Source organism: Haemorhous mexicanus, chromosome 7 (assembly GCF_027477595.1).
Source record: "Haemorhous mexicanus isolate bHaeMex1 chromosome 7, bHaeMex1.pri, whole genome shotgun sequence".
In the NCBI taxonomy this organism is placed as follows: domain Eukaryota; kingdom Metazoa; phylum Chordata; class Aves; order Passeriformes; family Fringillidae; genus Haemorhous; species Haemorhous mexicanus.
Window position 1 is genome coordinate 29,134,515 of NC_082347.1, and position 27,959 is coordinate 29,162,473.

General features: G+C 43.4%; 1 protein-coding gene across 3 annotated transcripts in view; it reads left to right on the forward strand.

Moving 5' to 3' along the window:
- The window catches only part of ARMH3 (armadillo like helical domain containing 3), a 123,574-nt gene that overhangs the window by 76,996 nt on the left and 18,619 nt on the right, over positions 1-27,959 (forward strand). For all 3 annotated transcript variants that reach the window (XM_059851805.1, XM_059851804.1, XM_059851806.1), the window contains exon 24: positions 12,617-12,695. In XM_059851805.1, coding sequence (XP_059707788.1) covers positions 12,617-12,695 — 79 coding nt within the window. The remainder of the gene's footprint in view (positions 1-12,616; positions 12,696-27,959) is intronic.

A 27,959-nucleotide genomic window follows, 5' to 3' on the forward strand; every position in this document is an offset into this window, starting at 1 on the left:
GTTCCTGAAGGACTGCACTCTGAAGGGACCCACATCAGTGCAGTTTGTGAAGAACTGCAGCCTGTGGGAAGGACTCACATTGGAGAAGTTCCTGGAGAACTGTCTCCCATTGGATGGATCCACTCTGGGGCAGGGGAAGAGTGTGGAGTCTCATTACCTGTCCCCGATTTCGTTGGCAATGAATTAAACTAACTTCCCCAAGCTGAGTCTGTTTTGCCAGTGTTGGTAATTGGTAAGTAATCTCTCCCTGTCCTTATATCAACCCATAACCTTGTCATTATGTATTCTCTCACCTGTTCAGCTGAGAAGGGAAAAGACAGTGTCTTTGGTGGGCATCTGACATCTAGCCAGGGCTAACCCACCCTGGCTGTTAAAGGAGCAATGAATTGCTTTGATACTGAATGGGTTCTGTAATCATCTGACCTGTTATTTAAAAGAATAATCAAAGTTCTCTAATGACTCTCCTGATTTAATTCCTTCAGGAGTCTTGAAACAGATGAGAAAATTTTGCCATGCAAGCTAACTTACGTTAGCTGGGGAGCTGCTGGCAAAGAATGCTTTTTAAATACAGTCAGGAAAAAGATGTCTTAAGCAAGAGTAGTGTGGGTGAAGAGAAAACAGGGCTTGGTAGGTGAACAGTAAGCAAGTCTGATTGCTTTCTGTTGCTCTAACACATTTTTTTCCTGCAAATTGGACTGGAGTTTTTGGAGCAAGATTTTTACAGGATTTTACCTGGCAGTGAATGCTGTATCAGTCAGGCTAGAGCAGCGTTGGATCTGGGTTAAGTTGTCAGAAATTTCTAAGTGTGTGCCTATCAATAGTAAGTAATTATGCATATGCTCAGAAGGGAATGCTAGCCAAGGAAAGAAGGCGTGCAAATTTTTTTTCTCTCTAAATGTGAAGGAATCTGCAGTGTCACAAAAGCATGCAGTAATCATTGACAGTTTAAAACTTTGTAATAGTGACCTGTATATGTGCTGAATGCCTTTTTTTTAAATATATGCCTGTTCCTCCGTGTTTTCTAAAACGCTTAAATTGGGCAACTTTCCCTTCAGGGCATATGACAGCACTCCTGTCTCCAGCGTTTCTAGTGTTGGGCTGATTCTGCTAATGCTGGTTCACAGCACCAGGGAAAAGATTCTGGCCCCTGGCCTGCCAACAGAAGACTGGTTAGGTGGGACAGGAGTAGCAATCAGCCTGCTGCAGTGGTTGGACCACCAGAGAAGTGTTGCCTTCAGTCTTTGAATGGAAGAGCTAAAAGGAACTGAGGAAAAATCAAATAGCTGACAAGTAGTTAACGCTGCGTTTTTGACAAGGTGAAATGACAGGTCAAGATTTCAACAGCCTTTTAATGCTTAGATTTAGTTGTTCACTAGAGCAATTCTGAATCAAAGAGAGCTCAGAGAAACAAATGCAACTAAGTGTGGTGACTTCCTTTTTGGTATTAATGATTTTTCTAAAATCTGCAACACATGTGGCTTCTTTCATTAAGTTTGGGGGTTTCTCGCCTTGCATTTTCACTTGATTATGGATAGCATTTATTTGTGTGGTTGCTGAACTGAGAGCTTGTGTGGTCTTCCCCAGCTGCTGAGTGTCTACAAACCTTTTCAGCACCAACTGAATACATGGATGCTTTGTGTTTCAAAAATAAAAAAGAAAAGGGATAAAACACAGACAGTTGTGCAACACTGTGTTGCGCAATTCAGAGGTTGACTCAAAGCCTGGAATACTGAATTAGAACTGTTGGTGTAAGAATTGTGCAGCTTAAGTTTCAAAAAGAAACTGGCTTGAGCTATCCAGAGTTACTGCCCTGGTTAGAACTAATGTAACTCCCTGGTGTGTAATTGTGTATTAGCAATTATAAGGAAAAAGCAGAGGCAAACCTTCAGCTCTCCTTCCATAGAGAAAAGTCCAGGACTCCTTCCTTAGATCTTTCAGATCCTCTGCCACCTCTATTTAATGTCACATGTAACTGGTTAAAAATCATGTGGCCGTTTTTTGCATTATGTTTTTGTAAGAGCCTTGAAAAACACTTAAATTCTAAAGCAGGAAAGATATATCAGTAGCAGAACACTGTAGGAGTTGGGCTTTTTGTTTGACTTGATGGATAGGAAAACATCAGCAGTTAACTTGGAAATGTTTGGTGTGCTGCTGTTTCTAAGACTGGAGAACCGTACTTCACTTGTGAAATAGAAAATGCACTTCACTGGCCTTGCTTTTGCTAACACCCATACAAAGAACAGAGCAGAAAAAAAAGCTTATGTCTAAATTACAAACTCAGAGCTTTAAGGGAGTGGTGAGCATGTATAGACATGTCAAGGATGGTAGTGGGTGGTTTGAAAAGAAACTGAATTTCTCTTCTTCTGTGATATGGGAAAGTGTTCCCAAAGATTTGCACTTCAGCGGCCGATTCAGCTGAAAGGGTTTTGTCAACATCTCCCTGAAATTCACTGCAGGATAAGGACAGGTGAAGTAAAAGCAAAACCCAGAAAAACCCCGAACTGTTGAAGTGATTCTGGAAACTCTTGGTGAGGCAGGTGATTGAAAAACATGTTGCCCCTTGTTCTCTGGGCTGTGATGAGTTGATCCCAGTCCTCCTGTGGTCCAGAACTGGGAGTCTGTGGGCACAGCTGAGTTTATCTGTGGCATTTTGCTCTGCAGGTACAACGGATTTACAACATACTTGTTGCCAGTAACTCAGTTGGTAACTTGATCAATGTCAATAAATCACTTGCTTCTGATCATCAGCTCTTAGGGTAGAGATCTCAGTAGTGTAAATACTTGTGAGATGTGTGAATATTGGGATGGAGGGAGCTAGGCTTTCAGGGACATGGGTCAGGTTAAGGCACTTAAATGGGGAAGGAGATGGGTATACATGAAATACAGCAAAGGAGATAAGATGGAGCTTTCCACTGGTCCATTAACCAGGTGCCCTGTCTCAGGAAAACAGAATCTTAATCAGCTACAGGTCCTCCAGTCTTTCAGACATGAAATAAATATCCTAAAAAGAGTACCATTCATTCAGCTGTAATGCTGTTTGACCCTAGCTTTCCTTGCCATTGAAAACCAGTTTCACCTTTTTCCAGGTGATGTGTGGTGACATCTTTGTTGAGGATGGTGGTATTCACTTGGGGTGTGTCTGGGGGTGTCAGCAGAATCCACGGTTCAGTCTTGGTCCTGGATTTTGGAAGGATCTGAATTCCACTAGGCATTTTTCAACAAAGGTGATTCTCATTTGCACCTGTCTGACAAGAAAAACATTGTGAGGCTTGCAACATCTTGTATTTTCAGAGGATTGGACTGTAAATAATGGGTTTTGGTTGGCATGGTAGTTGGTAGTGTCTCAAAGGCTGAAATTGTGAGCCCTGATTTACGTGGCTGTGCAGGTACAGCCATAGCTGACACTTGGTGTAATTAAGCTAATTAAATATCGTTGTGGGACTCATCTTAATTTCCTTTGCAAAGTAGGTTTGGCTGTAGCTGATTCTTGCTTAGACAATGTTCCTTCCCCTTCTCTCTCTGTAATTTAATATCCAGCTACTTCACGACTCGATTGCATTGTTCTAGCCCTTTACTCACTCCATACAGACAAATGCTGATGCTTCAGGGGCTTCCTTTCCCTCTGGGGGGACTTCTTGTTGCAGGCACAGGTTTTACTCTCAGTCAGTAAAATAAGGTTGTGCTCCATGACCTAAAGAGAGGTTTGTCTTGCTGCCACAGCCTGCAAGCAGGGTGTTCAGGACCTCATGCAATACCTGCTGGCTCACACCTGACAAAATGAGGTAATAAGAGTCATTTCCAGTGCGCTCTAGATAATGCAGGGTTGATGGCAAGTTTTCACTAAGTTAATTAATCTAGCAGCCTACTCAGAGCCTTTCTCAAAGAGCTTTAAAAGGTCCCAGTGGGATGACTTATAAACTTTCTAAGTCTCACTCTTAGCTTGATGTGTTTGGAAGCTGGTGTGTGCATCTGTACAGTATTTTGTGCTGGATGCAGTATCCAGTAATCCAGGCTTTCCTCAAAGTTAAACATCCTGAGATCAAATACTGATGAAGATACTAAACGTAATATAAAAACTTCAGGTTAAGATTCTGTTTGAGGTTTTGCTGTGTGTCTTGTGTCTCAGGAGGCTTGGATGGCATCCTGTAACCTGAATTATGAAGCAATGGGTAGATGCTGACCCACTTATAGCACTTGCAGAGAATAAATATTTGCCATAATGCTTTACTTCAGGTCCTAACCAGAGAAGGTGGCCGTGCAAACATGTATGGTGAACTACTGTCAAATGTGCTTCCCCCCCACCCTTTTTTTTCCTTGTTTAGTTTTTATTTTTTGCTTGCCTTTTGGGTGAATTATTTCTTCATACCTTGCTGTTTGTTTTAGAGAGCAGGTTGCCTTGTACATGGGAGTTAAAAGCTGGTGTGGTTGAAGGGCTGTATTTGATGTTAAAGCAGTGTTCTGTAACCCATTTCACTGCTCTGCACCAACTGGCTAAAGAGACTATAACGCTGTTTGCATCACAGAGTGCTTGGGTACTAAAAGAACCACAGCCTGTTTGGCCTGTGGATTGTTCTAGTTTAGTACAGCTCAAGAACTTTGGACAAAAGAATGTATATGAGGTAAAAGAACTGGGAAATAGATGCTGCAGAAAAGGTTGTTAAGGCTCTGGAAAACTTATCTCCATATTAATAATGCTTGTTATGGCTCTGTGCAGATATTAATCCAGGACCACAGCCTTAGGGCAGTAGGTACTTTTTAAAAGCATATATTAAGAAAGTTTCAAGGAAGGACTTCTCATTTTCAAAGTCAGCTGAATCTTCAAAATTGGTAACACAGATGTGGAAGAAACACAGACATTGTGCCTTAAATCATCCAGAATGCCGACATAAATCATGGTTGGCTCTCACACCTGGGCCATGCTAGAGTGAGTTGCAGATTTTAGTGCTGGTGACCTGAGCACAGAGTTTCTCTATTCCATCACACAGCTCCAGCTCTGTTTGTAGTCAGAGGTGAGCAGCTGTAGTTAACTGCTGCTCTCTGGAATTGAGGTGTAATGAAGGGTTGGCTTTTTAATGTCTTTTCTTTGGTAAATGTAAACTCTTGCCACATTCTCACCACTACTAGCCAGCTGTTTTGTAGCAGTGAAATGTGCCATAAAATATGTCATTTGATCTCTCATAAATTACATGTTTGAGATGAGAAATGTATTTGTTATCAAGTGATAGCTTTGTTGTAGAGCAGTCAATTACAGACTGGGAGATGAGCAGGAACACAGAACAGTCTGGTGCCCTGTGCTTCATTAGGTATTTTCACTCTCTGTGCCTAGGTAATATTTTTTATTTTGTCATTCATGCCACTTAAACTATCAGTGCCACTGGTTATGTATACCTAAGAATTCTGATGCTTACTTATTGAGAAAAGGCAACAGAAATGCTTCTTAGATTAGTTTCCAGTGATGCAGTGGCTGTGTGAAAATAGGTGAGTGGATAAATTCCCTAAATTGTAGTCTCCAGTGAGGTTGTGCAGCTGTTCCAAAAGATGAGTTAACTGCTCACCCGTGAGAATTTCCTTAGTTAAGAAGACAAATAGAAGTTAAGCGAGGTATTTGATTTGCTTGACTTAAATTTATAGACATGAACTGTAAAAAGAGAAAATCAGCATATCCCACAGCTGTGGTGATACAGAGTTAGTATCCAGCAAACACTGAAGTGTCAAGATGCACTGTGTAGCTGCCTGGTGGTTCAGAAAGCACATCTTCTGCTTCTGCCCCTGCAGAATGGAGCTTGTAGAAACCATGCTGAGAAATGTGAGAAGCTCAGTTGCTGTGTGTGCACTCTTTTGTCCCCTCCTTATTACATAAATAGACCATGTATCTCCCTCTGCCATGGAAGCTGTCATTGGGATCAATAGTTTTCAGGATGGCAGAATTGAACAGGTGTAGCAGTTGCTTCTCCTCTGAAATTGCTGCAGTGCTGACTCGGATATTTTCAGTGAGCTCTAAAGCAAATTCTTTTGACTAAAATATCCTTTTGTCTTGGATTCTTCCCTGCAGTTTATTATTGTGTCTGGAAGATGCCTCCCACTGTGAGTTGTGGACTTTCAGCTTAATGTCAGTACTCATTAAATTGTAGGAGCAAAAGAAATTTAACAGACTGGAGTTAAACCACAGTAGAAGGAAGAATTTGGTGCACAGTTCCAGGGAGTTTGCTTGCTTTTAATTGCTGCAGACAGCTTAGGTATGGTAGGAATGTGTACTTCATAGCAATGCTTCATGGATGTGTGTTAAAATAATCTAAACCCTCTCACCTCCTGCCAGGTGGGGTTGTACATATGGAGCAACTCAATCTAATTGTTGCAGGCATGGAACAGATGGGGTTTTATTGTCTGGAGTTCTGGGAGTGCCTGTGAGAGCAATGTCAGCAAGATCCTTGCCCCAGACAGCACTTGCTGCAGGAAGAAGACACAGTTTGCTGCAGGAAGATTGGCTTGGAAGCTTTACATAAATCTCCAGCAGCCATGGTTATGATGGCATGTATGGGAGAAAAGGAGAGAGGGTTTGTGTTCATTTTGGTCTCTGTATTGTGTGTAATTTACTTGCTGCTTTGTGCTTGAGCAGTTTCCAATACACCACATAGTAGAACACTGAGTCTTACCACCTTGGGTAAAACACTTTGTGGAAGTGATTGCTCTTATTTCCATTTCATAGAGGAGAAACCAAGAGGTATGAGAGGGAGAGGGAACTGCTGTGGCAAATCACGGAGAAACTGTTTACTTATTGATTCCTGTTCCTGAACAACAACTACTTCATCTCAGGTCTCCTTTTTGTAGTAAAGCAGCTTTGTGGAGTATGATGAAAGACATCTATGCCCTTTCCTGCTTGCCTGTTCCTAGACTTCATAATGGATGAAGCCTAGAGTCTGCTGAGTATTTGTCCATCTCAGATCGCACCAGTTTTCATTGCAGAGGGTGAGTGAACTGGCTGCCTTTGCTGTGCATTCAGTTTTACTCAGTGCAGACTGAGATGCATTCCCTGCTGCCCAGTGTGCTGTGCTGGCATGAGCAGATGAGAAGATGAATGTCTGCAGTGAGTATAAGGTCACCCTTGATTTCCTGGGAAGGGGTAAATACCAGCCAAGAGCTGCTGCTTTTCTGTTCCACTCTAGTGCAGCGTAGGAAGAACTGAACTTGTGGTGTTGCTTTTATTGTGCAAGAAATGTTTGGGAATCCACAAGGATACTTTGTCAGGCACTGCATGCCGGACCTGTGAAGTAGGTGCAAAGGCCAGGTTCATGCAGCAAATGATGGCTCAGCATTCCCATCTCTATAATAAGCTTTGCAGCCTTTCTGTTTTTCCCTTAGCCTACTTTTGGCGCCTCCACAGTGCTTTACTTTGTTGCTCAGGATAAGAGGACAGTGTTGTCTTATGGGACACTGGCAATGTAGCTGCTGTCAGGCAAGAGTGGGTATTAGACAGCTCATCTGCAATAACTTGATGGGGAGAGTCTGGAGGTCAGAGAAAACGTGCTGAAGAAATGCTGCCTGCTTGAGCATAGTGATTTTGCGTTCCCTGCTCATTGGACCCAGCACAGCTCATTGGGAGGTTAAGGAGGGTGAGGTGCCTTCCTTACCATAGTGGAGGGGTCACCTGGGCTGGGAGATCCTGTTAATTGTGGGACCGGTGCCTTTGTGTTGCTGGTGCGCTTCACTTCTCACACCTGATGTCACAACTAGTGGTGAATTAAACTCAGGAATTAATTAAACCTTTTCTTTCCATGCATGCCATATTATTTTTCATAGGAGCCCTTTCCAGTCAGCAGAATTTGTGCCTTCAGAAGTTCTTTTATTCTGGGCCTCTCTGCAGGGCAGCACTGGTTATTTCTCTTTATCAAGGAGTATCTCTAGGCAGTTTTTAAAGACTATAAACCTAAGTTTTTAAATGTTATTGTCTGGAGAGCTACTGCAGCCACTGCAGAAGCAAATCCTGTTGCAATGAACACACTGAAGGGAGGGGAATGCAGCTTACCTGGGAGATTCCTTCTCTCACCATAGCTCTAGGTGAGAGCCACAGTGTCATGTCCCTGTTTGGGGAACAACAAACCAGTAGGGCCCACATGGAGATTCTTCTGCTTCCCACCTTCCAGCATATGTGTTTTTGAGGGAGAAAGGGCAAGTAGCAGTCACTTCAGGACTGGCCAATTTCTGCATCCTCAAGAATAGCCACAGTAGAAACTTTCCAGCAGTTGGAGCTTTCCAGCTTACAGAGGACAGACTGCCCTGGGATCAGTTGTTTCTCTGATCCTCCCTGTTCTGCAGTTTTTCACCTCTGTGTATCTTGATCCTATCTGCCCTTCTATCTCCTTTTTCCTATCTCTACTTCTTCCTTCAGTATTCTTCCTCTGTTTTTTCTATTCATGGTTTATCTCAAACTGAGTTGTTTTGTGATGCTCAGTAAGGAGCAGCACTGTTACATATTCTGTTGTTAATGAGCTTTTCTGTGCTTTCTCTGTTCTCTTGCATTTGAGATCCTTAGCCCCTGGGACAGAGGCTTTCCACCACTCTGGATTGGTACAATACCTGTTACAGTGGGACCTGCTTTTACTGTCTAATAACATGATTAATACAGCTAGTACAAATAAATTATTCATCTGAACTTTGAGGCTTCTAAATTAGGGTGATTTTTCCTGCAATCATTCTCTTCTTCGTGAAGAATTAAATGAATGCAGTAAATATGCAATAAATGCAAAGACACATAAATTCAAGTGTCCTAGGTTGTTTATCCTGAGAAATATGCAGGTTCATTCAATATGTGTCTCTGCATGTTTCTGGCATCATGGTGTGTAGGTAGCTTGAAGAGCTGCCTGAAGAAGTGATGTGAGCTGTGTGTTTTTTGGAGACCACTGGTATGCCTTGTGTATTTACTGGGAGATCAACATCTCTCCCTAGGAGAATGAGGAATGAAGAATGTAGAGATGGCTTGTGATCTGCCTTAGAGCACTAAGCATTAATCTCAAGACAAAACACTGGGAGCCACTTTTTTAATTCCCGAGCCTTCTGCTTATTCAGCATCTTTCCTTTGTCCAGTGACAGTCTCCTCTTGTCAGTTCACTGCTGAACTGTGGATCTGTCAGAGGAGGCAGAGTGCCTGAAGTGGCATCTCTCAGTCCCTGGAGAATTGTGTCCCACAGGTGCTGTGAAATTTGTGTGACACATGGCAGCCATCCCCACCGAGGGACTTGGCAGTGTGCAAACATGTAAGTGCACATCTTGTGGAAGGCTGTGTGGGAACTGCAGCATTTTGTCTTTCAGTTGACATTTCACCATTTCCTTGCTTTACAAATGTGTTGAAGATGTTCACGTTTCATGAATACCAAACACAAGGGTTTTCTTTTTTTTCCCCTCATGATCAATATGAAGATCTCAGTAGAACACATAATCACAAATCTTTTCTAAGTGCTTTAACTGCTCCCTTCCCCCTCCTCAAAGCTACTGGCTGGTATGGCAGTAATTGAGGCAATCACAGTATAAAAATAAATCATTGCCAAGGATCAGCTGTTATGTGCTGGTGTGGGAACTAATGGTGGCAGAACCACTGGTTCTTTTGTCAATAACACAGCGTTTCAAAGTTCTGGTCTTGCATTTTCTCCAGGATCAAATTGAAGAGGCATCTCTGCAAACTGAATTCCAGCTGTTAATCAGTGAATATCCCAGGAGGCCAGTTGCCAAAAACATGCCTCAGGGACAAGATATATTTTGAGAGATGAAAGAATAGCAGAGGTGTATGAGAGTAGCTGATGCAGAAAGGTGTTTTTTGGCCTGGATAGCAATGGAATTTCTCATAGCAGATGAGAAGGAGCTGCACCATGTGCAAAGCCTGGCCCTGGTGGGTGTGTTGGGCAGTAAGAACCTGGCTACACAGAGCCAGGATTGAATCCAAGCTCTTCATGCTTCTCTGCCCCAGGCTGCCTGTGGGTTCAGGAAAATAGCTCTGCAGATGGTCAGGTTGGGGAGGAATTCTGCATAGTTAAAACAAATTAAACAACTTAACTTCATCTAATCACTGAGGAGTTGTTCATTCACCTTTTGGGAAATAAGGAAGAAGACTTGAATCCTTTTCCTTCCTTAACGTCTGTTGATTCTCACTGCAGTGACTGGTTGCTGCTGTTGCTTTCACTGGGTGAATCCCAGCTGTGATTGCAGGTGCTGCTCCACTAGCTCAGATCCAAGCAGGGACATGTGAGCAGGCAGCCCATGTTGAAGTGCTTCACAGCAGTGGGTACAAATGAATGCTAAATCTGTTCCCTGGTAAATGTTGGAACCATGTGAGTGCACTGAACCCCTCTGAGCTGCCAAACCTTCTGTCAAGCCAGAACTTAAGTTGTTGTATGTCTGTGTTCCATTTTCTTTCAATAACTTGCAATGTGTCCTGTAGGAGTATAAATACAACTCCAGCCAGGCATGAAGCTTGCAGTTGAAAGCCAGAGTGTTGGAGAGGCTGGGTTATGGACAGTGTGATTGTGGCTCTGGTCACACTGAAATGATAAGAGACTGGGCATGTCTCCACTTGTGTGTTTGTCCTTGTCCAGAGGGAAGGGGGTTATGGAAAGCCTGGTAGAGGCACTGCTGAATTGGTTTTCTGGATGTAAGTGTCAAGGTTGGTGAGAAGGCAGAAGTCCCCCTGTGCCAAGTGTGCACAGATGCTGTGGGAGCAGCTGCAGGAGTGACTGGCCCTGTGTGCTGACTGGCACCTGGTGTGTGATGAGGTGTGGCTGGGAGTGTTGCAGTGAGGGTAGCGCAGCCAGGAGGGTGAGCAAGGTGACTCTGTCCTGCTGCTCTGCTCTCGGAGACCCCACCTGGAGTGCAGTGTCCAGCTCTAGTGTCCTCAGCACAGGACATGGACATGTTGGAGCCAGCGCAGGGGAGGCTATGAAAGTGTTCAGAGGGATGAACCCTTCCATGAAAACATGCTGAGAGGACTGGAGAAGAGAAGGCTGTGGGTAGACTATTGCAGCCTTTCAGTACTTAAAGGGGCCTTAAAGGAAAGCTGAGGAAAAACTTTTTAGCAGAGCTTGTTGCAATAGGATGAGGGATAATGCTTTTAACTAGGAGAATTGATACAGATTTTAAATGAGAAATAAGTTTTAAACAGTGAGAGTGGTGAGATATTGGAACTGGATGGTTTACCCATCCCTGGAAACATTCAAGGTCAGCTTGGATGGAGCTCTGAGCAATCTGATCTTGCTGAAGATATGTCTGCTTATGTCAGGGAAGTTGTGCTAGGTGAGCTTTACTGGTCCCCCTACAACTGAAACAATTCTTTGAGTCTATGAATTGCAGATTCTGTTTGGGTTGGAGGTTTTTTCTAGTTGTTCCCCCCCCCCCTCCACACCTTCCACACTCTTTATCTGTGTATTAAAAGCAGTAAGGATGCTTCTAGGTAGGTTTTTATCCGCCTGCTCTGACTGGCACCACTGAATATCACGTATTCCTAGACTGGGGCACAAGCTCTTAACTGTGATGAGGTCTGGAGAAAGCAGCTGAAAGTCCTTCTGCAGGTGGAGGAATGGGGAGGAGGGAACCCATTAGAGTACAACAGAGAGAACTGGAGTGAGTTTTCATGCTGATGAATATGATAGTGGAAGCCCTGACTGTTGCTGCAGTGTAATCTGGCTGAGCAAGTGTTCTCCAGGCACAGTCAGAAGTCATCTGTGCTGAGCACTGACATGGCCTATTCCCATGATGAATATTTACCTCAGCAGTGGGGCTCATGAGTAATATCCCTACTAGAGCAGTTGCAAACTCTGTTCCAGGGACTCTCTTCTGTCCTGCCATTTATCTTTGCAGCAGCACCTGACAAGCAGAAGGAAGGTCTAGGAAATGCTCCAGCTGCAGTTTGGTGGGGTTTTTTCCCCCAGTTGTTATTTTACTTTCAATTTCAGACTTCTCACATCTGCTTCTAGATGCACCTAGAAGGGAAAGGGCGTGGTGCAGATTGGTGCAGCTAGTGAGAGAAATGAGGCAGAAGAGCAGGACTGACCAGTATTTGCTGCTGTGTTTGGGACAGTCTAAACTGGGGATGAGGACTGAAGTCATTATGGTAAGAATTCAAAATGTAGTGGTTGTAGTGGTGGATGACTACAAGTCAGCCAGCTACAACATTTTAAATAGAATGAAAATCCAAAGCAATAAACCATCAGATTCATCATACCAGGCAACAAAATTTCACAAAATGTCAGGCCATGCTGAGGGGCTGCAGTTCCCTGAGCAGGATGAGGCAGGGATGGCCGGGTTTGCTGTGGCTCTGCTGGAGCACAGAGCAATTTGCAGCCTGTTCCCAGCAATTCCCCCTGCCAGAGCAGCAAGCACAGGCCAGTATCTGCTGGGACAAATGCAGCCATGAGTAGGACAGTGCCTGTGCTTGCAGCTTCCAGCGAGCTTGTGTCAGGATCTGCATTGGCCTCAGCAAGGGAATGTGCCTTCAGCACAGCAAACACTCCTTTGTGGAGAGGGAGGAATTTCTTGCAGGACTGGCTCCACGTGCAGCTACTCAGTCAGGGAGTTTCTGCTGCATCTCTAAGCTGTTCCTGAGACCTCTGAAAATTTCTGTGCTTTGTTTCAGAGCTATCATCAATCACTTCAACCCGAAGATAGAGTCTTATGCTGCAGTGAATCACATATCTCAGCTCTCCGAGGACCAGGTAAGCCAGGCATGCCATGGCCTTCTCTCAGGTTGACCTCTGGAATATGGGTGTTCAGAAGTAACTTGTGCTCTCTGGGACGGATGATGTGGCAGCAGTAGGAGGTGCAAGTGGGACTCTCATGTTCCTTGTTCAGATGCGGGTGAGAGAAAAAAAAGCAAGAATTGCTTTGGCCAATTTTACTACCGCCCAGAGAGATTTTGGTCCTGTAGATGTAGAAGGATGGGTACAAACAAGAAGAATATTCAGCATTTTCAGCAAGTGTATTTGGACACTGTGAGGATGCTGGCATATAGAATGGGACAGGAAGTTTGTGGCAGCAAACTTAGTTATCAGAGAACTGTTGAGCATAGTTTGATGGGTTTCTTTTGGTGATGTTGGGGAACTAGAGCTCTGACAGCAACTGGTAAAAATTTTCTAGGACAATTGAATTCAGTTGGGTTAGATTTTAAAAAGCAGAGGTTTTTAATAAAGAAGGTGATTGTGTTAGGTTTCCCTTCCTTAATTTGCCCTGGTTTGCTATCTTCATGTTCTGCTTGTATTGCAGAAATTTGTAAACGTGGCTTTTTGAAAATAGGCTACTGTGAGTGGTCTCAGGAATGGAAGAGATGGCCTATTTCCCAAAATAAAATATCAGAATTATACATTAATCACTCCTAGAGAGATGAATGACTCTGCAGGAGCATGTGGTGGACAAAATGCAGAGCTGCCAATGAGAGCTTGGGGAGTCATCCCAGATACAGCTGCATCAACAACTCTGGACCTTCTGGAGAAGAAATCGTTTATGCAGTCCTTGGGTTTAAGTCACCTTGGGTTGCCCCTTCCACTGGATGGGATCCCATACTTGTGCATGCTAGAAGGTCCTGACTGTTTTCATTTCTCTTTCTGCCCGTGATATTTTTACTATTTCTTTATTATACCTTTCCATGTTTCCCACTAACCTTTTCATTTAGTAACCTACTGGATCTGTAATATGGAACAACCCAAAGACTTAGGATCAATGCTGTACTGATGCAGTGGGGGGGAAAAAAAGGTGGCCCCTACTGGTTTCTATTCTCTTCTTGGTATAGTTGGATAGAAGAACATTGGTTTTAATTTACTCAGTTTTCCTTACTGTTCTGCCTTTGAGAGTCACTGTATCCATAGCTATGCTTTGTGATGGTTTGTGTTATCAATCCTCATTCATTGATGATACACTGATTACATCAACCCAGGCCTCTAAAAAAGAAAAGCCTTTGATAGCCCAATTTAAAACTGGAGGCTTGGATAGAGGGGAATTTTGCATAGTCTTTGAGTTAGTCTGAGAAAGGAAATGAGCTTTTCACTGTCAGCTCTGTGTAGTATTCATCCCGCAGCAGTTCAGGGAGGTCAGGTTAAATCCTTTCTTCCTTGTGTGTTATTCTTTAAATAAAATCCCTAGCAGCAGGCAGATAATGAAATCAGTGCTGATGCATGAAGCATTTTGAGGAAGATGATTAGGAAGTTGAAAGGCAGACAGATTTCTCTTTTTTCTTTTCTCCCTTCATGCTTTCTCTCAACATAGGGAGAGTATAAAACAAAATAAAGCAATAATAGCCCCAGATGAACTGCAGAGAAATAAGGGAGATGTCACTGTGGTGAGGGAGTGTGTGGTCCCAGGGTGTTTATTCAGCACTCTGCAATTTGCTGCACAGGGAGGAGAGGGATGGAGACTTCTTGCCTCCTCTTTCAGCTGTGCCAGTGAGCTCAGGTCTGTGTGTTTGGACTGTGGTTTCCCCTCTGTCAGTGGCTGTAAGTACATGAGACATACTGGTAGTTGGCCCACATCAAACCCAGGGTCTGGCTTTTGTGGGCTAAGAGAATTTGCTGTTTTCATTGTGTGAGCTGTTCAGCATGTGTGTGGGAAGGGGAGGGATCAAGCTTGCCTTCTGGCTGCTGCAGTCTCTTTCCTTTTTTGTTTTTCCTTCCAGCTGTACCTTTGTTTTAACTTGTGTGTTCACTTAATTACCCATTTCTCTGCTCTCCTTAAATATTTTCTACACAGAATCCACCATCCTTTATAGCCCTGTCTTTTGAAGTGTACCACATAGAAATATTTAATGCTGCCATTTGGATTGTGTCCACACACAGATACTACATTTGGGACTGGTCATTTTCTCCCTTGAGTTATTCCAGTAGTTTCAGAAGACTTATATTTCTTTATTGGAAGCATTTGTTTTTAGAATTTTAATGGTCAAACTTTCCTTTTAATTAAGATTTCCTTCTCAGACACCAGTCTTTCTCTAGATTCTTGTATGGCTGCTTACACTCCTCTGTGGTAATCTCCTGCTGATCAGGCAGGTATGTCTGACATAGCTTTGTCTGAAGGGGGATTTCCAGCTGCTCTGCTTTGTTTCAAATTCACCTGAAGCTAAGTTCTGACACCCTGTTCATGTGTTAGATTATTTATTTATTTTATTTAGTTTTATATTTTAATATCCATAAATGTAGTTAAGTAATCAGCTGAAAGAGATTTTGCTCTGTCTTCTTCTTTTCCTAATCCTATTGAAGCCTTTATTACCTTATTAATTACTAATGTCCATTTATTGCTATTCTAAGTCTGTCATTTCAGGGCTTTCTCCTTTTTTATTTACAAGCATTAATTTGAACAATATTACATGCTGGGGGGATTTGTAGGACCTTGAAAATGTTGGATGTGGGATTGTTTTAAGGGTAGGCTGTTAATGCCACTGTATGCTCTCAGCCCTAGAGAATTCCAGGAACCATAGTATGAATATACAGGTTTCTGGTCTAGGCAAGTATATTGGTAAGACTTCATGGAGCTGCTTTGCTGACTGTAATGGGGTTTATCCAGTGTTAAGGGGTTTATCCAATGTTCTTATCAGAAATAATGGGAAAAGACCTTTTCCATCCCATATTCTCTCCAGCAAAGAGTGGGAGATTCCCAGGGGCAAGCAAACAGTGAGCCACTTCAATCTATAAACACTATGGGATCCTCAGTGCCTTCTGCAAATCATTTCCTTGCCAAGGCAAACTCAGAATCCTTCCCAGTCATTAGCTGTTTTGACCTTGCTGTAGTTCCTCACCATGAAGCAGGGAATGTCTTAGCTAGTTATTGGCATCTTTCCTCACTTGCTAATTTGTTAAACCTGACTTCAGTGTTAATTTGTTGTTTTGTGGTATTCTGTCTCTCAATGCATTTGGTTCCTCCCTGCACATCCTTTAAGGGGCTGAAGTATGCTGCACAGTCAAAAAGATGGGGTTGGCCATTAACTGCCAATGTAATTTTAGCTCTTCCATGCAAGTGATTATTCCCATGTCTTCAAAGAGGGTTTGGTACATTCTTGAGTCAAAGGGCAAAATAGCCTTTTATGAAATGAATTCATAGGCTTATCTGTACTTTCCAGATGATTGGACTGCCTTGTGCTTAATATGTTGGAGGCAGTAGACTTTCTCAGTGCCATATCTGATCTGAGAAGCTCCCAAAATGTTTTCTAGCATAAGCAGTTGTAGAGAACAGCGTCAAGACAGTGAGGAAACAGCAGCACACGAGTTGCTCTGGAAGAGCAAATGCAGACAGACAGAAAGGATGGAAACATAGCATGAGTGGTCTAGGTGAGGTCTCACATCTGCCCTTTTCTGGATGTGAGAGAGCAGCTGTTTGTAAGAAGGAAGCTCTCTGCCTGATAGCAATCTAGCACAGCTTTCAGGAAAGGCTAAAGTGAGAGGAACCCATTAGTTTGGGTTGAATCTTCTTTGAGTAGGAATGTGTTGTGGTGCTTTGCATGCCAGTCAAGTCTTGCGCCAGTTAGAAAATTGCTCACTGAGGTCTTGTTTTCTCTTAGGCATTTTTTCTCTCCACTATTTCCTCTTTAAGGGTCTTAAAATTGAGATGTCAGACACACAGGACTGATAATGCTTGTTAGTCAGGAACATCTCTGTGCTTTTTTTGGTAGAAGCCCCTCTTTCTTCCCAGCCACAGTGGGGACATTATGTCATCTCAAAAATGGAGGTAAACTTCAGTGTGAGAGACTGCTGTGAACACCTGTTTTATGTCTGGTGATTGCAGATGGAAAGTGCTGGGAGCCAGAAAAGATTGTGATGGAAGAACAGGACAACTCTATCACTTTTGAAATTGTGACAAATGAGTGTAATACCTGGCTTGTTCCACGCTCTAGTACCTTTGTAACTCAGGAGAATCATAGAATTGTTTCATGTTGGAAAAGACCTTTAAGATCATGTAGTCCAACCACTAACCCAGCACTAGCAGTAGCTGCAATCCAGTTTGGTCAGGCCACTGAGGTCATACCTCAATTGCTGAATGTTCCTCCTTGCCACCCCAATCCAAATGGCCTCTGTTACCTGGTGGGGCTCCGAGGGACTAATCTGCAGTGCTGCTCAAGGAGGTTCCACAAGTGACTTGTGAAAATAAAGACACAAAAGGGTGTAGTTGGTTTTAGGTGCCCTAAAGTGTTTTAATTCCGAGCCATTGATGTCAGGGTTTATTCAGTTTGTTCTGGTTTCCATAACTAGTAGCAAAACCACTGGCAGATACCAAATGCTTTGTCTTTTTTTAGCACTGCTGGCAGCGGTGTTAAGAGCCTCTTGTCAATGTCTGTGTTTGATATTTTTGAAATGCTGAGTACTGTCAGTGCTAGGTGCTACCACAGTAAATCCCCCTAATCTCTTACATTAATATAAACTGTTGTGAGGACTTGAGAAATTCTTCATAATGGTCTTGGCATAATGGTGCTTCACTTCTGGAATGCACTGAGCTTTGGGGTGGAAGGTCTCAAGCCTGCTAGTGTTGTGTTGCACACAGTAATGGGAACGTGAAACTCCAGCTAAGGAGGGATCACCAAGGCAAGACCTTAATTTAAAGTCATCATGTCTTTGCAAATGAGGCAGGGATGTTGGCTTTCATGGTCTCATTACAGACACCTACTCATGACTAATGGCTTGAAACAGATTTTATCATTTAAATAGAGCAGAGCTGCACCAGGTGAAATTGGAAAGAATCTCTACAAAAAATCTTTCGGAATTGGCAAATTGCTGGTTTGCTTAGCTGATGGGAGTTTTCTCTGGTTTAGCTATTGTCCTCTTTTTTTGTTGTTGTTGCTTTTGTTGTTTTTTGTTTTATCAGAGAAATGTCCCGACTATTTACTGACATCTCAGATTGCTTTATGCAATGTGCCAGACTGAGTGGGTCTGAACAGGCTCCAAGGTCTGATCAGCTTTGCAGCAAGGAGATTTGGAGCTGGAGGTGAGCTTTGGAGCAGTGACTTTGTGCTGTGTAGTGCCTTTTATTAACATGCAGAATGCAGTAAACTGTGCGTCAGTGGAGGAGGGGGGACGAGAGTGCTAGGCCATTAGAGAGACAAAAGAAGGACTTTAAACAGCTGCTACTGTAGAGATGCAGCCCTATTCCAGTAAGAAATGGGAGAAACCCTTCCATTCCCTTCCTTCAGGCTCAACACAAAGGTGCCCCAACATCCTGCCTCTTGCTGTTGGTGGGACTTTTAGCTGCTCTGGCCTCAGAGGCAGCATGACCCCAAAAAACCTTGGCTGCTCCTGGAGCAGAGGAGTCTTTCCACCCTTTGTGCACTGCAGATGCTGAGGCACGTCTTGCTTCCAGCACTTTTGTGAGCTGCCCTCTTGGACAGATAAGGGACTGCCTTGAGGTACAAACTAGTAACCAAATAAATCCATTTAACTTCAAAGCAAGTCTTGCCTTCAGTTCTTAGGGCTGTTTTCACATCCTGGCCTGGCTTTACCACTACAGCAGGGACTGACAAGGGCCCCAAGACTGCAGTAGTACAGGTGACCACTGACTGCTGGGGACTTAGCTTGGAAGAGCTGCCTTGGGGAGGTGCTCCTCTCTGCTGGCTGCCACTGAATGCAGCTGATTTAGCTGGAGCTAGATAGGTTTCTGTGCTGGGGCTGCAGAAGCTACACTCAGTGGTGTGAGTTAAGAGCCCAGCCTGATTCACAGCTGGGACTGTGCTGAGCATGAACCATAGGTTCAGCTTTGTAATGAGCTCCCAGTCCTCATTGTGGAGACAGGCTGATGTTGCTCTAGTTCCAGAGCTTGGCCTCTTTACCAGTGAGTTTATTTCACAAAACACTTCTCAGATTTGCTTTATATGTGCTTCTTTTGCACATACTTGCTTTTTATTGCTTCTAAACCTAGAAAAGGGGCTGTGGGTTGCTAGAGGAGGGGGCTGCAGGGTGAGGTCTGAACTCCTTCCTGCTGTCACTGTGCTGTTTTGAGCAAACCTTGAGCCCTGTGCCCTCCTGGGTGAGGGGAGCCAGTAGGGAGCCCTTGGGGAACCAGACAGCATTTGAAGTGCTGTGGGATCTGCCAGGGAAGGCTGTTGAGGAAGTGCAGAGCAGTGTTAGGGATTCCTGTCACTGTGAAGTGCATGTATAGGGCAGGGAAAGCTCCACGGAGGATTGCAACAGAATGATCAAAACAGTCTGCATTTATAAAGATTAAATTACAACTCTGCACATCTGTGATTAAAGCAGGAGCTGTCAATGTCTGGCTTGTGTGAATGCACAATTCAATTTGCATTTTGTAGAACTTCAGATTGAGAAGGTTCTTTAATCCCTTGTGAAACAGGAACAATAGGTGTTGGCTTTTGCCATAATGCCTTTAGATACTGTGCAAACTTCTTTGGTTGTCCTCTGTAAAGCTGGATTTATAGCACTATGATTTGTTACTCTAGTCCTGAGCTCCACCCTAAGCTTCCTTACACTCAGTTGTCCCTGTGCTTGGGGGTCCTGAAAGCAGACAGAGCAAAGTCTGCTGTGCCAGCTACAGACAGCAGTGTGGCTGTGAGCAACCATGCCTGGAGTCACATTTTCCTCTCACAAAAGGGGACTGACTGCAGTGACTGCCAGCCCTGCTTGTTCTGGAGCTTCTTCAGGGGAAAACTCCTGCCTTTAGAGAATGCTGTTCTTCTTTCTCTCTGGTAGTATCCTGCTGTTACAGATGATGTTTTTCTGCCTTCCTTTTCTGGATCCTCTAGCTGGAGCTGCAGCTGTTTCCCAAAAGTGACAAATTGGGTCATGGCTCTGATTTCAGAGTGGGAAACAAACGGAGCTTTGTGGTCTCCACCCCTTCCAGAGCAGGAGAGTAAATGCTGCTGAGCCAAAAGGTGCCACATCTGAGCAGAGCTCCACTCAGCTGTAAGATTTGGTTTTTTGGCTCTCTCACACTTGACATTTGGATGTTAAGACAGTACCTAGGAATTTATTGTCCACAGTAGGGACCTCAAAGACAAACCTTTTAACAGTGGAGAGGATGGCACCCCTGATGTGTGTCACTCTTCCTGTCTTCATGGGAGATCTGGGACAGACACTGGGATTGCTCAGGGAACTGAGATGTGCCACTCAAAAGGCAGCAAGCTGGGAGAATGGAAGTCTGGAGAGATGGAAGCTGGGGAAGGTGGTTCATCAGCCAAGTGCCAGAGGCTCTAAATCAATTCCACTGCCTTAGTCAGAGGGCCCCAGGATTCCCCCATGGCTCAGTTAAGGCACAGATAAGCTCCTGGGGAGCTAAGTATTGCTGGCAGCACATGCTGTTTGAGCAGCAGCATCTGCCTCATAGCTGGCAGGGGTGCAGGCCTGCAGAAGGATTAATTCATAGCCCTGTGTTTGCTTTCACCTGAGCACCTGTTTGGAGGAGTTCCTCTTTCACATTTTCTGATCTGTTCATTTATGTTCTGCATCAATAAATGCTTCACAGCAAGAATTTCTATGAGGAGAAATGTATTCTGGTCTCCCAGACAAGAAACTGGTAAATTGTTGTGGAGCATTGTCTGACAGTACATACTATTTTAGAATAAGCTGATGTGACCCAGCCAGCCTCACTAGTATCAGTGTTAACTGGTGTGTCACAGTTGTATCAATGTTAGTTTAAAGTGGCAAGCTTTCCTCTTCTGTGAAAACAGGTCTTAGTTGGGATGACCCCTGGCAGCAAGATGGATCAGGATGGAAAATCTACTGTTACAATCTCAACAGTTGGAGAAGGCAGTAATGTGCAGACTGCCACCTAATAACATTGTTTCCAGCGACTCCTGCCATATGCCTTAGTCTCATAGCTGGAAACTTTGCCACTGTGTCACTGTGTGCAGAATCCCACTAATGAACTGTCCTGCTGAAGGCTTATTTGTGCACAAACCCTATCGTGGTGTCCCAAGTGTATTTTTCTCAGCAGCTGTAATTTGGCAGACTGCATTTGTTTTTGAGTTGGATGTAAAAACACACAGAGAATGCTGTTGAAATCATCGTCTGTGGCTTCCTGACTACTCTGAAAATGCTGGGTTTGGGTTCTATGTGAAAGCTCTAGAAGATCTTGTGAGTGCTTCTCCCATTTGTGATGGCATGAACAAGCTTCTGTCTCTGAGACAGTGGCAGCTGCTTGCAGGGACAGACAAGGCATCATTATAGCAATGAGATTTAGTGTCAGGGAGCTGACATGAGGTGACTAGCTAACTCTTCTTGGGGTGCATTGGCTTTAGGAAGGTCTACAATACCTTTCTTCAGGGCAGACTGAGCTGCACTGGAGCCCCATGAGCACGTTTAACACAATGGAAAGCTGGAAGTAACAGTATTGTGGGAATACTGTGAGAATCTGGGCACTGCTATCAACTCCCCTCTGGTTATATTTCTTCAGCATATTATAAACCAAACTGTTGCCCTTCCTGCAAGTAAGGTACCACTCTTTTCACTTAGGTAGTGCATTGTACTTTGCAGCCTTCTCCTAGTTCAGTGGCAAATAATGCTCCAAACCCAGGATGAATCAGTCCATGTGTGAATCTGAAAGTCACACAGAGCCCTGAGATGTCTCTCATTCTGCCAGCAGTTCTCTTTCCAGGTGTTTAAAGGGAGAGTGTGCTTAGCTGGCTGATTAATGACTGAGTCTCCTTTTCCAGTTCTCTTCTGCACTAGAAACACATATACCCCTCCCCAAGCCTAGGTACCAGCCTCTGCTCAGCTCTGTTATGGTGGTGATTTGCTGGAGTCAGGCATCTGTCCAGCTTGCAGGAAACATTATCTATCTCTGTCACCACCAAGTTTATCTGTCATTTTATAAACAGCTTACAACACAGAACATGGTTCTAGATGGAGCTTTATGTGACTGTATGTGCAGGTGGTTTTGTCCCTTTCATTTCTTAAAAAAGGTAGCTGTGAACTGCAATGTACAGTTCTTAAGGCTGTTTTGTTTGCAGGAAGTGCTCTTTTTGTTGAACATCTTGAAACACTAGAATAAGAACAGTCTTTCCACTGATGAAAACAGAAATGTGGATTTGTGAGGGAGCTGAGGTAGGCATGCTGGAACTCAGACTTGGATTGTCTGCTTTAATTTTTGCATCCAGGCTGCTTTGCTGGGAATTTTCTACCCTGTCATTTATGCTCCTGAAAACTAGTGACTTAATGGAAGCATCTCACTACAGAGTCTTAGTTCTCACCTCAGCTGTAAAGATGTGCTTTTCTATTTTAAGGGATGGACCTATTTAATTACAGTACCACCTACAAGTCACTTTATAGGCATAGAAAGAAAACTTAGGTCTGTTGCTGGGCTAAACTCCCCTTCTCAGAAGAATAAAAAGAAATCTGCTGTAATACTTCATCTCAGCCTCTTTGCAGATACCTGAGTGTGACACACTTTTTGCAGGGTAGAATATTAACATGATCTGAACCTTAATTTCTCTGGTTGGTGACAGATTTCCACATCGTGCAGATTTTGCTGAGCTTTCCACCCTCAGTAGTGCCCAGAGGGATAATATTCCTGGACTGCTTGAGTCCTAAAGTGCTTCTGTTGCTATTTAGTGTGTTGATGCATCAGAACTAGGAATAAGTGGTACTGGGGCTGGGCAGCTAATGTCATACCAAATGTTTTAGCTTAGAGAAATTGGTCACTGACCACTCCTGTCCTAATTGCTCAGGAAGTGAGTTGTTAACATGTGATCTTATTACCTTAAGGCATAGCCTGGTTCCTCACTGTCACCCAGAAACCCTTCAGCTGAGTGAGGCATGATTTAAAGATGCAGGTAACTGTTCTGTTGTGAGATGAGGATTGAAGCTGCCATGTTTTTCATACATGAGATCATAACTCAGCATGACTTCAGCTTAGGTATGTCATGGAGACCTTTTTCTGTGACGAGTTTGGAAAAGGTCAGGTTAAGATGCTTGAAGGAAAATGGCCAGTTGGCTTGATCCCGATCTTTGTTTTAGGAAAGAATGATGCAAAAATCTGTGAAGTTGTATCTGGGGAATGAGTGGTTTTTATTTTTATGGAATAATCTGTAGAAACCTGGGGAACGGATGGTGAAAATCACCTGCCTACACTTTCCCCGAGCCCCTTGCTTTCCAGTTCTTAACAGCATTGTTATTGAAAAGGTTAGTCCAGACTCTGGACTGTCAACCCTCTGCAGTCACCTTAAAAAATTGTACCTGGGTGTTTACAGACTGCTGCACATTCTTCTGCCCTGCCACTTGTGACTGAGTCAAGAACAGATGCTGGAGAAATAGCCACAAGATGTTTAAGACAGCTGTCCTCTGTCCCTTTCTCTTGGAACAGGCGATCGGATCGTTCTGACGCTCAGTGTCCCTCCCTGGCAGAGGCTCTGATAAGCCTGCTGGGATGAGGGCAAGTGGCATTTCAGATCTCAGGCTTCTTGTGTTCTCTGTAGCTCCTACTGTATGTTCCCTTCTCTCTGGGTACTGAACTGTTGTTCTGGCACAGTATTTGAGTAGAGTTTTTTCCCTGCCCTTGTTTTTTCTGTGGGTAGCTGAGTGCTGTCACGCTGCTGACAGTGCACGCATTTTGAGGATTCCTTTGCATGTGCCTTTCTGGCATTTTATGATTCCGTCTCTTTCAACATGTGATAACAGAATATAAAGTAGGTCACTTTATTTCTCTTTTGCTTTTCTTGGTTCTGCAGTTCTTGTGATGTCTGAATTTTTTCTGGTATCAGTTTTGGTGACTTGTGACTGGGAGAGCTCAGTTGGTTCCTAAAGCCTTGCTAGTCGTTTTAGGATTGGGCCTTAACAGGACACTAGGGATATCTTTTTTTGTGACCTTTATGTGCCTTGGGTAGCCTGTTAATTAGTGCCTTTCACATATTTTAGAGAGTTGAGAAGGAGAAATGATGGGACCTTTCCTAATGCACAGCCATCACTTGCTGCTATGCTGCATCCTGTGGCTGCTGCCAACCCTGCCCTGCTGTCCTCTCTGAGTTGATTGTAGATGGCAGTTGTTGTCTAGAAGCAGTAAACAAAGTGAACAGCTCTACTTATTGCAGTTTGTGAAAATACACCAAATAAAAGCTCTAGGCAGAGTCACAAGTTGGGCCTTAAAAAGGCATATGGAAGAAATTCACTCTTTGAGTCAGGCCAGTTCAGGTTCCAAGAAACCCCAGACCTTTAAAGTACCTGAATTTTTCAACCTGCAGACTTGCTTCTGTGTTTTCTTTATAGAGTCTAAGATGTAGAAGTGTTGGGGTTAAATTATAGCACTATTTCACAGAAACTCCCTTTAGCAAATGATACTTAGAACTGTAAGATCAGAGTCTCTCCAGGGTAATTAAAAATGTGACCCCCTTTAGCTTCTGTCACTGGCTTTCTTAGCAAGATAAGTGTGATACCAATTTATTCTGTGGTAGCTGAGGGTGAGAATGGATCCCTCTGCTGTATCCTTAAAGGTGTGTTACTATGTGATCAAATGCAGGCAAACATTTTGTAAAGCTTCTTTGAAATGTGAGACTGAGTTGAAGACAAAGAGAAGCCTGGTCCTGAGCTGCCACCCAGGCCTTCTAGTGGTGTTGAATTCCTGAGGGGACTACTCAGCTGTTATGTCTGGTTATTCAGGAAGAGCCAAGTAGAACTTGAACTTGTGCATTAGTATAAGGTGCAGTTTCTTAAGAAATTTCCTAAGCAAGCATGAAATCCTCTTTACATATAGTCAAAAATTTGGATGTGAGAATAAAATCAAGAGGGCAATGCAGCAGCATTTTGGGAAGAGCAGGGTTTGATTCCCATTTAAACAAAAATAGTTGTGCAAATAAAACTACCAGCTGATGCAGTATAAATTAAAGGTTTTAAAATCTGGAGAAAAAGCTGCTGAGTTATTAATCCCTGAACTGAAGCCCTCAAGTCCTTTTAGTGAGTGACTTCAGCTTGTCATCTAATCCCTTTGACTCATAGAAAACAGACCCAGAGTTGTTCTCTGTGGTGTAGGTAGAGGAAATTAAACCAGTGAACTAAATAAATAAATTGATTAATTGGCAACAATAAGGAGTTGTGTGTGCACTGTATCTAATTGCTTTTTTTATATTGTCTTCTTCAAACTTCTGGGAAGACATGGGTTTATGGGTTGCTCATGCAAAAATATGCTAAAAGCCCCACCTCACCAAGGCTTTGAACCTTCAGCTTCAAAGATCATTTGTGGGTAATCTTAGGTTGCTTTGGACAGTCTCTAATGGGGACATTGCTCAGCCAAGTTGAATTTATGCAGTAGAAGTTCAGGCTGAAATTGAATACACCTCAGGATCACAGAGTGAATCAAATCTCATTTCCTTGCTTACAGGCGATGTGGGCTGTGTGGACTTTGTTTCTCCTTTTCCTCCTCTTCTTCCTTCTCAGTAATTTTTATTCTACCAGATCAGAGCTACCTTTTTCTCATAAGAAATATTGAGGATATGGCTTCCCTGAACCTTATTCAAGAACCCATCAGAGCTAATAGTTTTCAAAATGTTTGATATCCAAGAGGCACTTGGGAGCATTAAATCCTCACACAGGGATTTTTAGGCTGTAGAACAATGGTGTCCTCCAAGCACTGCAGAAATTACAGTGGAGATGATATTTCCATCACAGATCCTGCAGGTACTGATCCATGGAATATGGCAAAAGAGAAATATATAGAGAGAGCAGAAGCACTGGTGATCAGCTTCATATCCCCAGGACAGTGGCATTGTCTTTACCTAAGTCTTTAGTGTATCCCACCTCTGTAGCCAGCAGGTTCTGTTTAGAGCTGTGGCAGCAAAGGGTGCATGCTCTTGACTCAGAGGGCAGGCATTGTGGACAAGTGCTGCTCAACTTGCTGATCAGCTCAATTTGAGGAGTCAACAGCTAAAGGTGCTTTGGAAAGGAAGCACAGGTTGTATTCTTTTGTTCTCCTCATCCTTTGGAGAGAGCAGGTGCCAGCACAAGTCACCTTTTCCTTGATTGTCAGTGGTGGGTGTACAGCCAACACGGTAATTTTATCTGGCCTGTCAGCAATAAAACTCACCTTTGTGTCGTGTCCTTCCTGCCCATCTGAATGTCTGTGGAGATAAAAGCTCGCTGTCATAGAGGTAAGATGCCTCTTTTCAGTCTTTCTCAGCTCCTCATTCATTCAGCCCCTATAGTGTTTGGGCTTGTTGCTGGGAGCATATGAATCGTGAGAGTGCTGGTGCTGAAGGGGTGGTAGGTCTGATATTTTAAGGACATAAGTGGAAGAAATGTTTATGGGATAAACACTGTGTTCCAAGGCATACAAGGCTTTTTTGTTCTCCAAGTATGTTTTGATTGTAAGATTCCATTTAACCATGCCAGGACTTCTTCTTCAGAGGCATAGCTATTATCTTGGGCTCTGATAATATGGGGAGAAAGGACTAGAAACAAACGAGCACCAGCAACCTTTGGTGCCTCTGTGTTTATTCCAGAGATTGCACGTGGATGTCTTTCTCTGAGAAGGACAGTAATAAGCAGCAGACAGTTGGATTTCTCAGAAACATCTGAGCTGTTTTTTCTGTGTGTGGTCTATGCCCAAGTCTCTGCTCCCACTCAGCTTCACCTTGCTGACTGTCTGCTGGCCAGCTTTCCAGCACATCCATTTCAGTCAAAAAGTGTCTCAGCCTACAGCGTTCATCATCTCATCAGGCCTGCCCTTGCTAGTGATTGTCTTGGATAGTAGCCCCTGCATTTCCATTTGTCCCAGTAGCTGTTTATATGTTCCTTTTAAATTAACTTAGCAGTCAAGTTTAAGCAGTTCTGGTTTTGCAGGCAGAAAACGTTTTCTGTGTTGGCTGTGGATGCTTCCAAGCATTAACGGTCTCGTTCTGTTTCAGTTCTGGTCATTGCCCAGATGGAGTTTCAGAAGAATGACACATTCCAACAGCACAAAAGGGAATAATTCAACAAATTAAAATGTTAACAAGCTTCACTCCTTCAACATATCAGAAATTATTTGGTTTCCTTATTTTTGCCCTCATCACAGACTTTGTCCATTCCTTTTCCTCTGCTGTGCAATGCAGATTAGTCTGAGATCCCAAAGTGTGGCTGGGGTTTGTGAGGAGTCACTTTGTTGGGACAGATTTGATTTGAAACTGTTGTCTTGGTAGGAATTCCATAACTGCTGTAATTCTTATAAACCTGACTTGCACAGCTGCATTCTCAGTATTTTAGTCATTTCTACTCCTCCTTTACCTTCTCAGTCCCTCCTGATGTCAGTACTGCCTGGTCCCCAGCATCCTTGGTACTTGTGTTTAGAACAGGGAGATTTCTGACTTGCACAGTAGAATGTATTATTTCTGCAGTGAATGCCTTTGAAGGAAGAACTCCAGACTCTGGATTGCAGGCTAGGTGACCTGCACTCAGATTGGCTTAAACCACTTTTGGGACTGCTGCCTTAGAGTAGACATTTTGCAGCTGAAGTTTCCTTTTCACTACAGAATTTTCTGTAGGATAAGGATCATTCAGCAGCTTATAGCTGTCTGTTCTAACTCCAGATTTGTAAAAGCCATGAGAGCTAGAACTTTTATGTGGGTTGAGTCACACAAATTTCCAAGCAGTGCCCACCTTTCCTTATTAGCTTGCTACCTTAGCATACTGCTACTACAGTCTTTCTAGCTATTTGTAGGTAACCAGTTGAGTATAGATCTTCTGTTTCTTCTGGACTCTATCTTTAGAAGGCATTTTTGCAGACCGAATTTGTAAGTCTCTCAGAATCATTAAACTGTAGTTTTAAGTCTGCTAGATATTGTTATGCAGGAAGGGACTCCTGGAGTCTCTGTGATAAGCCTGGGAATGTTGGCTCAAGACTCAACAGTAGTCATAAAGACAAATAGAGAATTAGAAAGTATTAGAGAGAACACAAAAATAAAGGAGAAAAACTGTTGTTTTCACTGTGTAAGTCTTTGAAAACCCGTGTTTTAAATCTTGTGTATTGATTCCAGTGCCCTTAGTTCATCAAACATACCAAAGGACTGCAAAATAGTGCAAATAATCAAACAGCTG